The sequence below is a fragment of the Rhamphochromis sp. 'chilingali' genome (genome assembly GCF_963969265.1).
Source record: "Rhamphochromis sp. 'chilingali' genome assembly, chromosome: 22".
Lineage (NCBI taxonomy): Eukaryota > Metazoa > Chordata > Actinopteri > Cichliformes > Cichlidae > Rhamphochromis > Rhamphochromis sp. 'chilingali'.
Window position 1 is genome coordinate 22,082,493 of NC_137950.1, and position 13,913 is coordinate 22,096,405.

The 13,913-nt window shown below is 37.5% G+C and overlaps 1 protein-coding gene across 2 annotated transcripts; it reads right to left on the minus strand.

The window, feature by feature from the left end:
• Nucleotides 1–4,335: 4,335 nt before the first annotated feature.
• On the minus strand, nucleotides 4,336–12,654 carry LOC308390772 (uncharacterized protein). Of its 2 annotated transcripts, none has more exons than XM_080873046.1 (4): nucleotides 12,355–12,654; nucleotides 10,755–10,809; nucleotides 10,403–10,499; nucleotides 4,336–5,502 (listed from the first exon to the last, which is right to left on the minus strand). In XM_080873046.1, the coding sequence occupies exons 2-4, from the start codon at nucleotides 10,805–10,807 to the stop codon at nucleotides 5,185–5,187; spliced, it is 468 nt and encodes a 155-aa protein (XP_080729172.1). In that variant the 5' UTR covers nucleotides 10,808–10,809; nucleotides 12,355–12,654; the 3' UTR covers nucleotides 4,336–5,184. The 2 variants fall into 2 exon arrangements, with proteins under 2 accessions (XP_080729172.1, XP_080729171.1); XM_080873045.1 differs by lacking the exon at nucleotides 12,355–12,654 and adding an exon at nucleotides 11,990–12,333 and having other exon boundaries at nucleotides 4,340–5,502.
• Between the last annotated feature and the right edge of the window lie 1,259 nt (nucleotides 12,655–13,913).

The following is a 13,913-nucleotide window of genomic DNA, read 5'->3' on the forward strand; positions in this document are numbered from 1 at the left end:
ACTCTTGAAGAGGCATAGTATGCACATGAATGAGAGGCGGAAGGTGATTGTAGTTCCTATTAACAGGAACTACAAGTTAGACCTTGATGAATAAGTTAGACATCAGAATCTATATTACCAGGTTGCAGTTGAGTTGTCTAAAGGTAACCTCCTGTCTTCTTTTTTCAGCCACCTTTCCTTGACCATATTTTCCACATTTTCCATCAAGATCAAGGAAAGGTATGAAGAACAATTAAGAAGGACTTCACAAAAGAGACACACAGTGCAGAACGTCCAGTTGCACTTGAATTAGACTCAATGTCCTGAGGATAGACTACAAAAGTGTTTGTAGCAGGCGTGGTTGTGCATTTTTTGTTACAGGTGGAACAGGTGGCAACCCATTGTGTTTTTCTACTAGTGCACTTTCGTCTTATTCTTACCTTTTTCACACATATATTTAAAAAAAAGAAAAAGATGAAAAAGAAGACTCCGTGGAGCAATGTTCCCTCTAAGCTGCGCGCGTGCGCAATTGCGCACTGCTGGCACGGTCTCTGCGCACAGAAAATCTGTGTTGCGCATGAAATGAAAATAAATACGTTAACAATTCTGTTTGACAATGTTAGTCAGTAAGTGACTGGCTGCTCCCATATGGGATTAGAACGATGCCACCTTATCCCATAGGGGTGGGCAATCTCAGTCCACAAGGGCCGGTGTCCCTGCAGGTTTTAGATCTCACCTTGGGTCAACATTAGTTCGTTACCAGGCCTCTGGAGAACTTCAGGACATGTTGAGGAGCTAATTTAGCCATTTAAATCAGCTGCGTTGGTTCGAGGACACATCTAAAACCTGCAGGGACACCGGCCCTCATGGACTGAGATTGCCCACCCCTGCCATAGTCCAACCAATGATGCAATTCACATTCGTATATATACGCAGCTAATCAACGTCGTTGACAGGCTATGGCTGTATCCCAATTCAGGGTCTGCAGCCTTAAAGTACGCAGCCTTAACGGTCAACAAGGGCCACGTACTCAAAGACCGCTAAGGCCGGAAGTGCGAGGCTTGTGAAATGGGACGTAGCCTCCGTCGTGCTGCCCAGGTTGCCTAGCAACCATGATACTAACAGCTGAAAACGTTTCATACAGCATTGTTTGACAGAAATGAAGGAGAAAATCTTTTCAGGACAGACGGAACAATTGACGGAAAAAATGTGGACTTTATACCAGTTTATAAATTGTGTTGATAGGCCACGTAAAACCAGAGTTATGATAAAAAATATATGCAATGTTTGGTTTTCTTCCTGAATACTATCGTTGTTTATATTGTTTATTGTCTATATAAGAAGTAGCTATATAATTAATTGCCCAACATTGGTCATTATTTACTGTATTTTGCAGACAGAGAGTTACAGGACTCTCTCCCAGACCACAGACTCATAATACAAGTCAGAGCTTTATTTAAAAAAAAAAGAAAAAAGAAAAGAAAGTTGTGTTTTCAAAACTGGAGTTCAAGTTATTTTTACTTCCAATAGTGTTAACATACTACACAGGTCATGAACAGGATTTTTTTTTAATTTTCATTGTAAGTGGGATAAAGCACTTATTTAAAAGTAGTCTAACATAAATGTAAATGCTGTAATTTGATTATTTTAATAAACCATGTAACTTGGATGCTGGCGTGACCACAGTGCACACGTCTGCTGTCGCTCACAGTGGTCCAAGGGACCGCTCAGGGAGTTTGTGTGTTCGCTCAGACACATGAAAAATTAGAGGGAACATTGCCGTGGAGAGTTTTAGAGCTTGTCTTGGAAAAGATAATATGTTTAGCTTAAAAGCTAAAGCTGCCAAACAAAACACGCTAAAAACAAAAGTTAAAATCTGTGAAACAAACTATTTGCAACCATCATCTTGATGGTATTTGATTAATAAACTGTGATTTTTGTACATAAGCAGAATAGTCTTACCATACATCAGCAGCTCAACAGAAACGTCTGCAACATATTTTACTTTATTTTTTCTATTATTAAATTACTCTTTGGCGGACTTAACACTTTTTGGAGTTTTTGTACTGTGTAACATTTTAAAACCAAGAAATCTGAATTTGTTACAATTGTGTCAGTAGCAATTCTTACAAGTGACTCAAGCATGTTAAACCAAGTAACATCTGCAAATTACAAAAAAAATTACAAACAGACAGAAATAAGAAAACTGTATTTTCCTAGTGGTCAGTTGATCCACTAGGACATAGGTGTCAAACTCTGGCCCGCGGGCCAAATTTGGCCCGCAGCCTAATTACATTTGGCCCGCGAAGCCATACCAGATTACTATTAGAGCTGGCCTACTGGTATTATACAGCTAATATATATATTGTTTAGTATTAAGCTTTGCTTGTTCCATATACCGTTTTTCAGAAAAAACTGAATACTCAAACGTGTTTGAGTCCATAAGAAAAGATTCATTCTTATATCTGGAGAATAAATATATTTCAATAAATATAAATGTTAGCCCGCGACTTTGTTCCTGTTTTGAATTTTGGCCCACTGTGTATTTGAGTTTGACACCCCTGCACTAGGAAAAGACAGTTTCAAAAATAATTGGAGGTTCAGGGTTGTAGACGACTTGCTGATGACGCGACATTTCCTAGATTTTTTCCCACCTCCAGCGCATCATTGAGGTTTCAATCAATGGACTCTTCTTCTCTTTTTGACCACTGGCTCTCCATCACTCCACTCTTCATCTCTTGACTCTTCATCATTCCATTCCTTATCTGCGTCCTCTTCATCATTCCATTCTTCATCTTCTTCCTCTTCATCATTCCACTCTTCATCCTCGTCCTCTTCTTCATTCCACTCTTCATCCTCGTTTTCTTCTTCATTCCACTCTTCATCTCTTATCTCTTCATCATTCCCCTCTTCATCCTCGTCCTCTTCTTCATTCCACTCTTCATCCTCGTTTTCTTCTTCATTCCACTGTTCATCCTCTTCCTCTTCATCATTCCACTCTTCATCTTGTGATTCCTCATCAATTGAATATTCACCACTTGCCTCTTCATTATTTGGCTTGTCCTTTCTGTAAGTTGCTTAAAATAAAATATATACAAATGTTATTGTTTATTTAATCCAGTGCAAAGGGTGTGGCATCTCTGTCACTGCTATTTAAACCAATGCTGTAGACACTATAAAAGATGGATGCAGTACTGATGAGTTCTTAGCCAACGAGTGAGAATACCAAAGAAATTTCACATTTTTAATATCACAAAATAACCAAAATTTACAAAACAGACCATTTTTATTCAGTATGACCGAATATAAATGACAGAGACCTTGAACTCAGGAGCAAATGGTTTACAGAGAGACTTGTATAGATCTGGAGGTTTTTTGTCGCCATCTGGTGGCCTTTACATGAAATGCAGGTTTAAGGCATTTAATCATTGGCTTAATTTTTCTGCCCCAGAAGCTGCATCCATTTTTGATGATGTCTATGAACAGGTTCTCATCCCAACGCGTAACATACCGACGACTGTGACAAATCGTCAGCATGTTACTGCCGCGGGGTCCTCTCAGAAACTTCTCCCGAACAAATATAGGCGTAGTCAGGCAGGGTTCGGAGTGTGTACTTTATTATGCTGGCCTCCCAAGTGCACAAAGAACTAATTACAGAAAGAATTTAAAAAATAAATAAACATAACTCAATGAAAAACAAAAAAAAAGTAGTCTATTTGCAAAGCTCAAGTGGCTGAACCACCCTACATGTTACCCTCACCGTAACCATCTCACAACCGTAACCATCTCACACTCTCCAGTAGGCCCTGATAACCTTCCTTTATACTCCACTGCCCATCCCAGTAGGCATAATAATTATCAATCAAGGCAATTTTCTTCACAAAACAATACTTTTCTTTGCTCATTTCCAGCCATATTTTCTATGATAATCACAAATGTATTTATGACTACTTTCTGGAAACCTACAGTGTCCTACAGAAAACCCCCAACAAAAGTATAACTCTGGGTGAGGAATGATGGCTACCACCATGGGCCTGGTGGTGCTGTTTGATAGCGAGTTGCAATCCTGGGAAGAATATTGTGAGATTTTGGATTACTTCTCTGTCGCAAATTATTTTAAGGAGGAGGAGAAGAAGCGAGCAGTGCTGTTGAGTGCTGAAGTTTTCTCAAGCAAAGGAAGCAGGTAACAGAGACACTGTGGGCTTGAGGAGCATGACGGAGCAGTCGTGATTCAGTAAACGAATAGGATCGGTGAACAAGATGGAGGACGTCGGCTCGAAGTCACAACAAGATATCAGCACTGTAAAACCTAATAAGTTCACAGAACTCAAAAATTGTTGTGTAACAGATTACACAACAATTTTTTAGTGATGTTTTTAAAAGTTTTAAGTTTAACTAAAATAAAAATTATAGTTGCAGTTGCCTTAAATTACCTCAATGTTAACTCATAAATGTTGATATTCCTCAACTTATAATTAGGGAGTAATAAACTCAAAATGTTCAATATTTTTCAACTTAATTAAGGTGGGAAATACACTTAAAATATTTTACATATTGCAACTCATACGATGTGGGAAATAAACTCAAACTTTTTCATATTTTCTAACTTATAATATGGGAAATAACACTTAATCTTCAATATTTTTAAAATACTGTGGGAAATACACTTACAAATAATTCTAAACTGTTTGCCCAGTAAATTATAATCAGCTAAAAGTGTTAGAAAACATGAAAGTAACAACACTAACAATTTAACAACTTTTTATTAAACACAATGTGCTTTTAAAAAGGCACAAACAACAGAGCTCACTCATAAAAAAGTGCTTCATAAATAAAACAAGAGAAAAAGACTCCAAGGGTCTCCATCTCAATTCTAAAATTCAATAACATTTTCAGTATTAACAGCAATTGCAGCTATTAGAACATTGAGGCATTTAACACTTACTGTACCTTGACAGCTGCAGCTCACTTTCTTTTTTAAAAATACATAAAAAAAACAGTACTGGTTTCCACTGCTGTACTTATAGGGAACAAACATCAAGGCAGTGCATTTACGTATTAGGCAACAGAACATTAAACATGAATAGTGAACTGAACAGTCATTCATCTTAAATGTGAGGTAGAAGAGGCAAATGATTAGGAAAAACAAACAAACAAAAAAGCTTCCTCAATACTCAGCTCAACAAGTAGTCCATTGTGAGTGATTCACTCATTGAACAAATCATTCTTCAGCATCAGTAGACGCCCTTTCAGTGGTTTGTTGTCCTCAAGGCACATCACAACCTTCTGGATAAATGTGAATGTAAGCTCAAGTTTCTTTGGGTATTGTAGGTCTAGTGCATAGATGTACCCAAAGAGCAGGAGAAATGACTCAGCCAGATTTGTGGGACCATTCACAAGTATTTCATCCTCAACGACGATGCAGATGCTTTCGGGACTGAAGAGGGCCGAATCAGTAGTGTCATCCGTGACAACTGTCAGCAGAGCCACAGGAGTGTCAGTGAGGTCTGGACCATCTGCTGACTGCAAAACAAAAATAATACAAGAACGAGTTCAGCCCCACAAGGACACAAATCATGCTATTGATTAGAGGTGTGAATCTTCATAAGTCACACGTTTCTTTTAGGATTATAATTAGGGCTGGGTATCGTCACTGATTTCTAGAATCGATTCAATTCCGATTCACAAGGTCCCGAATCGCTTCGATCCACGATTCGATTTAATTCTGGGAAATTTTGACAGTCAGAAATATAATTCAGATCAGTACATTTACATATTTTTGTATCAATAAAAAGGAAGCTGACACACGCAAGACTTTATCAAAGGTGTGAGCGTCACAGCAGATGCCTTTGTGTCAAAGTAGCTGAGAATAAAACACAGAAAAACATGAAGGTGATTTTCCTGGCCTGGGATTTTATAAAAATATTCTGCAGTACATCAAAAACGAAAGAAAACCATTAATCAACATATGAACATTACCTCTGACGTTACAGCGGTTTTATTAGAGACACGGCTAAGCGTTTTGCATTTTGAATAATTTTAAAAAGTTTAAATTTGTTCAGTATTGAACAGCAGAAATGAGGTTTTCTTTTCGGAAGAATGTAAAAGGGAAAAAAACAGCGGCCGACAGCGCTGTAAGCAACAGTAGACTTCAAGAACAGTAGTACAGAGAGAGAGAGAGAGAGAGAGAGAGAGAGAGAGAGAGAGAGAGAGAGAGAGAGAGAGAGAGAGAGAGAGAGAGAGAGAGAGAGAGAGAGAGAGAGAGAGAGAGAGATGGAAGCAAAACAGTAAAAGTCAGAGTGAATTCATGATGTTTATAATATTGTTGGAGAGAGATCAAACTAACAGCTTTAGAATCAGCGCATAAAGGGCGTGAACACAAAGCGCGGACCCGCCGACAGATCAGAATCAGCGAGCTGTCGGCTTTCAGCCCCGACTGTGAGAAAGGCGACATCTAACTGATTCTGATCCGCGGGTCGCGCTGTGTGTTTACGTCTATGTGCAGAATCCGTGTACCTGCTCTCATTTACTGTCTTAACTGTTTGGTGGTTCTTGAAATTTTGTGAGATGTCACCTGAGATTCTGGCATTTCGGGCAAAATAAATTTATATTAAAAAATCGATTCAGGATTTTTTTTTTTTTTTTTAACTCTTTATTTTGTACTTTTTCCTTTGTATTACATACGGACAAGACAATAATAATAATAACACAACAACAAATACACAAAAAAAAAAAAAAAAAAAAAAAAAAAAAAACCACGAGAGGTCCCGCCCTATAAGGCTGACTGAGACTTATAAATTATCCATTTTGTCCACTGTTTTCGGTGTTTGTCAGATTTCAGTCTCAGAGTGTAAGTCATTTTTTCCATTGTATATATGTCCTCGATTACGTCCATCCAGTCTTCCAGTTTTAAAGGATCGCTTTTCAGCCAATTTTTTGTTATCACCTTTTTGCTTGACAACAACATAATCTTAAACAAATACCAGTCCTCCTTTTTTACATTTTCCCATATTCCAAAATACATTACTCGTGCCTCACACAGTACTTCATACCCCAGCACCTTCGTCATTGTTGCCGCGATTCTTTCCCAATATGATTTAATATATTTACACTTCCAAAACACATGTGAGTGATTGGCGTTCCAGTCTCCACATAATCTCCAGCATTGTTGGGGTGTTTTCAACTGCTTGCTTTTGATATACGGAGTAATAAAAAACCTAATCACATTTTTCCAGCCATATTCTCTCCATCGTCTAGAGCTAGTGGAGTTATGCTGTGTGAGACATAAGGATCGCCAATCATCCTCTGACAACTCAATTTGTAGTTCCGATTCCCACTTTTGTTTAATATATAATGTTTCATTCCTATTCGAATTTTGTAGGCCATCATATAATTTCGACAGAATTCCTGATGGAAGATTTTTATATGCACCTGTTATTGTTCCTATTATACGATTTCTTTCTCTCGAGAGCTTCTTTCTAATTTCTGTATTGTAAAAGTGTCTTAATTGAAAGTACCTAAATAAATCTGATTTATCCAATCCGAATTGTTTCTGTAGATTCTCAAAAGATTTAAATGTTGTCCCATCTATTAATGTACACATTGCTGTAATTCCTTTATTGACCCATCTTAAAAATGTGCTATCCCATTGTCCACTTTGGAATTTTCGAGAGTATGCAGGCCAAATCAGCAATTTACAATCTTCTGTAATTCTATATTTCTTCATTATTGTCCACCAGAGTTTAATAGTAAATTCAGTGATGAGATTTTTGTTCGTGGGCTGGGTAGTTTCTTCTCCCAATCTTGCTAGTGGATGACATGATAGGCAATAATTTAACTCTATATGCTTCCATTTTGAAGTATATTCTGATGAACACCAGTAAACAGTATATCTCAGCTGGGCTGCATAGAAATATTCCTTGAGATTCGGGAGGGCAAGTCCTCCTTTTTCTTTTCCTGATTGAAGTATTTTAAATCTTATTCTTGGCTTTGTCCCTTTCCAAATAAATCTACTAACTAATTTATCCCATTTACCAAACTGTGCATCTGTTATTTGGACTGGTAATGAGGTGAATAGGTACAATAACCGGGGAAGCACATTCATTTTTATTACCTCTATTCTTGAGCTAAGGTCCTTGACAAGCGGAGCCCATTTAATCAGATCTTTTTGGATTGTGTTACTAAACTTCACATAGTTTGCCTCGTATAAAGTACTTGTATCACTAGTTAAATAGACACCTAAGTATTTGATCTTATTTGAATCCCATTTTAGTTTAAGTTCATTTTGTAATAATTCTTTGGGGAAATAATTCAGACAGAGTACTTGAGTCTTTACGATGTTTAGTTTATATCCTGCGTTTTTACCAAAATATTTTAATGCTTTAAACAGCCAAGGAAGGGTCGTATCAGGATCCTGTAGATATATAATTATATCATCTGCAAAAAGACCTATTCGTTGTTCAAGTTTGGAAACAAAAACCCCTTTTAAGTCTGTACTTTGCCGTATATACTGAGCCAAGGGCTCAATATACAAAGCAAAAAGAGCTGGACTCAAGCAGCAACCTTGCCTAGTTCCTCTAAAGAGCTCAAAGCTGTCTGTCAAGTCCCCATTTATTTTAACTCTAGCCATTGGCCTATGATACAGGGATTGTATACACTTAATGAAGATACTGTCAAAGCCCATTCTCTTCAAAACAGCAAAAAGAAATATCCAAGAGACTCTGTCAAAAGCCTTTTCAGCATCTAAACTCACTAAGGCTGTTGGGATTTTTTCTCTATTAACTTCATTAATTATATGCAATGTGCGTCGTATATTGTCTTGTGTCTGTCGCCCCTTAATGAACCCTGTCTGGTCTTCATCCACCAGATCAGGAAGGAACAGCTCTAGGCGTCTTGTGATTATAGATGTAAATAGTTTATAATCAACATTTAAGATGGAGATTGGGCGATAAGAATCACAGTTTTCCTTGTTTTTACCTTCTTTCGGTAAGACTGTGATGATGGCCTCTTTCCAGGAAGGTGGAATTTTAGCGTGTTTTATTGTCCAATTAAAAGAATCTATCAAAATAGGGGCCAAAACCTCTTTGAAAGTCTTATACCACTCAGTGGGGTACCCATCACTCCCTGGACTTTTATTCGTCTTCAATCTCCTTATTGCCTTATCCAGTTCTTCCTTTGTAATTGGTTTAGTTAATAGTTCATTTTGAGTTGTCCCTATTGAAGGGAGGTCTAACTGATCCAAAAACTCTACAATTTCTGGTCCATTTTTCTGATCCGGTTGACTATACAATGTTTTATAATATTCTTGAAAGGTGTTTTTTATCTGTGTTGGTTCATATAGTAGTTCCTTGGTATTTGGATCTCTAATCTTGTTGACTGCATTAGTTATTTGCATTAATTTTAACCGTTTAGCCAATACTTTAGTTGCTTTGGAGCCAGACTCATAGAATGTTTGTTTTGTGAATCTCAGTTTCTTTTCTATTTCCTCCATAGTCAAATCACTTAGTTGTTTTCTTACGTTTTTGATTTTTTCGGCCAAATCAGGACTCAAATCTGTATGCTTTTTTTTTTCCAAATCCCTTAATTGTTGTTCTAATTTGGACTGTGTAAGCTTCTTCATTTTTTTGAGGTAGCTGGTCCTTGATATCAAATACCCCCGAGTTACTACTTTCACAGTATCCCAAATTATTGTTGGGTCTATCTGATCATCCTTATTGTGGGCAATACAGGTTTGTATTTCTTTTTTGATCTCTTTTACCTCAGATTCATTATTGAGAATACCAATGTTCAATTTCCATAAAAATCGATTCAGGATTTTAATGAATCGATTTTACGTTTGCTTAGGCTGCTGCCCCCGCGACCCGGCTCCGGATAAAGCGGATGAAGATGGATGGATGGATTTTACGTTATCCAAGCCAGAATCGATTTTAATCGATGAATCGATTATAAAAACCCACCCCTAATTATAATGTCAACGATTTAATTTGATATTGCATTATCATGATGCATTACAATAATCTTAATTTGGGTTTGGTTTCAAAACATATGTTTAAATAAGTGTTTTCAATAATAAATATATGCCAAGATATTTGTTTTTGTTATTTATCAAACATTTCTCTGACCACAACATGGCACCTCCAAAAAAATAGAACACTTGAGTTTTAAAAAGGGAGATAGATTATTATACAAAAAAAATCTGCAGATAAAAACTTTCAACTATTTTCATGTTTTCTGGTTTATGCGTAACAATCTTCTTGCAATCTTATTCAACAATAGTTGATATATGGGAGAAAACAAGTCAGATGAGGACTGTGTTGAACCTCCTTCCTGATATACACCCTGGTTCTCCTTGAGTTCTGAGCGATGTCATATGTTCGACTGAACAGCTAGGCAAAGGGGTTGATGCTGAGGCCAGTACACTTACATCACAAGTCCTGAATAACGTGGAGGCATCTTCACGCAGGTACACAGGAAGTGCAAGAAGGACGAGGGCCCGTCTTGTATTTACATCATGCTTGTTCCTAGATGAATATACAATATCTATTAGAATAGTATTTACACAAATGCAGAGTAAAAACAAAGTGTTGGATAGCCATGTTCTGATTGTCATTGTTATAGATCAGGGGTGTCCAAACTTTTTGTGTAACGGGCTAAACCTGTCAATCTTGAAGGGTAACCCAAAAAAATCTAAAAATTTTGAATAATTCAGGGCAAAATTCTCTAGTTTCTTTGTATTTATTTTTTATTTAAATTAGGACACAAATTATATAACTCACCCACTGACAACTGGTGAAATGTTGATTCTCTGTAGCGCTCCTTGCAGTCTCATATCTGTAAACAATATGTGCACAAAGACGACTTATTAATGTTCAAAAACATTTTTTGCACAGCACACACACGTAGTCAGCTGATCTCATCTTATGCAGATCTGCTCCTTGATCAAGTGACATTTGTCCAGATTTTTGGCACGAGTGACGTCGAATCAGCACAGCAGCTGGATGGCCCGATTTACATACCCAGCGCAGCTGATACTCACCACAATAATTTACTAAGATTATATGCACTCCTGTTAAGTCCAGTTCAGTCTGTTAATGTTAACCGTTTCAAACTAATGTTAATAGGTGTGTTGCTAAGCTTAATAACTTAAATAACAAACTTGAAATTTACCCGTCCTATTTTCCCTTTTATTGTTTTTTCTCTGTGCTGTAAATCTTCTATCTAAGAAGAAATCTGAGGCTCCTGTTCTGAAAATAAGCTACCAAAGCTTTTTCTGAATGAATCAATAAAGATCCATTTATGGAAAGCTGTGATGAAGGCAGTTTTGTCTTTAATTATATTCAACAATATAACATATTCGACCACTTTTAAGTGATTTTGTGATCTTTAATACACTAAAGTTAAGGTTATTTACCCAATTTCTAGTAAGTGGTCCTCAGTGAAAAAAGTTTGGACACCCCAGCCTTACAGGTTAGGGAGTATTTGTGATCCGCACAGTCTGCATCAATGATTTTTTCTTAGCCTGGGAGCAGAACGCGGCTCTTTATTTTCATTTCATTTCATTTATCTATCAAAGATCGATAGGGTCTGGCTTAAAGGTGTCAAGGAGGCGCCTCAGTCTGGCTGGCTGAGCCTTGTCGAATTAGCGCGAACAATTTAGCTGAACTTCTTTCGTAGCACCGAGTTCGACCAGTGTATAATGTTAGGCTGAATCAGGCGATGCGTTTTTCCGCAAGCCTTGACTTGTAGAGCTCGCTTAGTGGAATACCCCTCTAAACTGTTAAAAGGATTTCGAGATTATCTCACAACCACACATTTGAGACTACGAAAAAATACAAACATGTGTCTAATTACCATCATGATAACACACTCATGTTGTTTATTATTGTTCGCTTCATGCTAGCGCGCACACACACACACACACACACACACACACACACACACACACACACAGCTCAACAGCGTAAACTACTGACTGTGTAACACGGACACTTATTGAAATAAGTATACTCACAATACGCACGTGCATTACCGGCGAATACGACAACCGGTAGAAACGGACAGTGGAAAGTTTTAGTAGAAAGTTCAAATGCATGGAGGTAGAACTGCCACCGTCAACTTCCCGGGCAAGAATACAATGCATTATGGGAAATGTTGTCCCCCACGGAAAACCGCCAAAACGTTACACCATTCTAATTTGAAATAACATTACGTATTTGTCACATTCGAAAATTTCTAAAATTACAATTACTTGGATTCGAATTCATTTATAACAAACATTCACTGTGCACAAAGTACGAATATATTTCCAGTAAAAAATAAAAAAAAGAATGTTTATCGAAATTAAATTTAAACAAAACAAAAACACGTTAGACTTACCAAATTTATGGCAGTTGATGAAAAGAAATAAGGTGGTGGTCGTGGTGGGTTGAAGTTGGGGACTCTTAATCCACACGTCTGGCCAAATCTTCCCCGCATCAAGGTAAATTCAAGATGGCTGACTCAGCTTTCCTGAAGGAGCGACAAGACTCCACCCACCAGAACGTCACTAATATATGCTTCTTAAACTTTTTGAGCGTTCCAAACAAATTAGCTAAAAGATATTGAGCCCTATTCAATTAAAGCTGCATAAAAGCCAACAGAGCTCAATACTTTATAGTTTGCTTAACTACAAAACGACATTTGAGTGTTATGAGCTTATTAGTTATGAGCTAGGACAACTGTTAGGGATTACAGTGAGGGAATGCTACAGATGTGGAGGGATAAATCATGTGGCCGGTGACTGCAGGTTTGTTACAGAAAAGTGCCACAACTGTGGCAAGGTGGGACACATAAAAAGGGTCCGCAGAAAAAACGGAACAAAAAGCATATGTCTTAGAAGAGGAGAATGGGGAGAAAACATCTTGATGCATTCTCAATCATCCAGGAAAGTAAATCTCCAAAAGTTGATTCTGTTCATCTGGACGTAGCGTTTTGTGGGAGAAATGTTTTGTCACTCATCCAAGTGACGAAACATTTCTCTCACAAAACGCTACGTCCAGATGAACAGAATCAACTTTTGGATAATGGGGAGAGTGAGGAGAAAGAAGCTGAAATCAATCAATCAATCAAAATTTATTTATATAGCACATTTTAAAGACCAAAGTGCTTTCCAGTAAAATCATGATACAGATAAAAATCACAATATAAAATATAAATTACAGATATAAAATATAAAATAATTACATAATCTAAATGCAAAGCCAGATGTAAATTACCCTAATTAGCCTGGAATGCCAGGTTAAACTAGAACGTTTTTAGACGTGATTTAAAAGATTGAATAGAATCTGATGCGCAAATATGAAGAGGAAGAATATTCCATAACCTGGGTGCGGCAACGGCAAAGGCACGGCCTCCTCTGGTCTTCAGCCGAGACCTAGGTTGCACTAAGAGCAGTTGGCCCGATGATCTTAGTGCTCTCTGAGGGCTATACAGACAGAGGAGATCAGCTAGGTAGTCAGGTGCCATATTATTTAGGATTTTATAAGTAAACAATAAAATTTTAAAATCAATTCGATATTTAATAGGAAGCCAATGTAAGTTGGCTAGAACAGGGGTGATAGAATCATACTTTCTAGTGCCAGGAGACGTGCTGCGGCATTTTGGACCAGCTGCAATCGCTGAAGGAGGGAAGATTGAAGGGCCAAGTAGAGAGAATTACAATAATCTAGTCTTGAAGTGATGAAAGCATGAATGAGTTTCTCCAGATCTTTGCATGGTATATAAGGTTTAGCCTTAGAAATTAGCCGTAGCTGGTGAAAGCTGGTTTTTACCACAGTAGAAACCTGTTTATCTAGTTTGAAGGAACTATCCATGAAAACTCCAAGATTCCTAGCAGCATCAGTGAGGTGATTAGCAACAGGCCCGAGTGTACCAGTCAGTTGTTCCAGAGGCATATT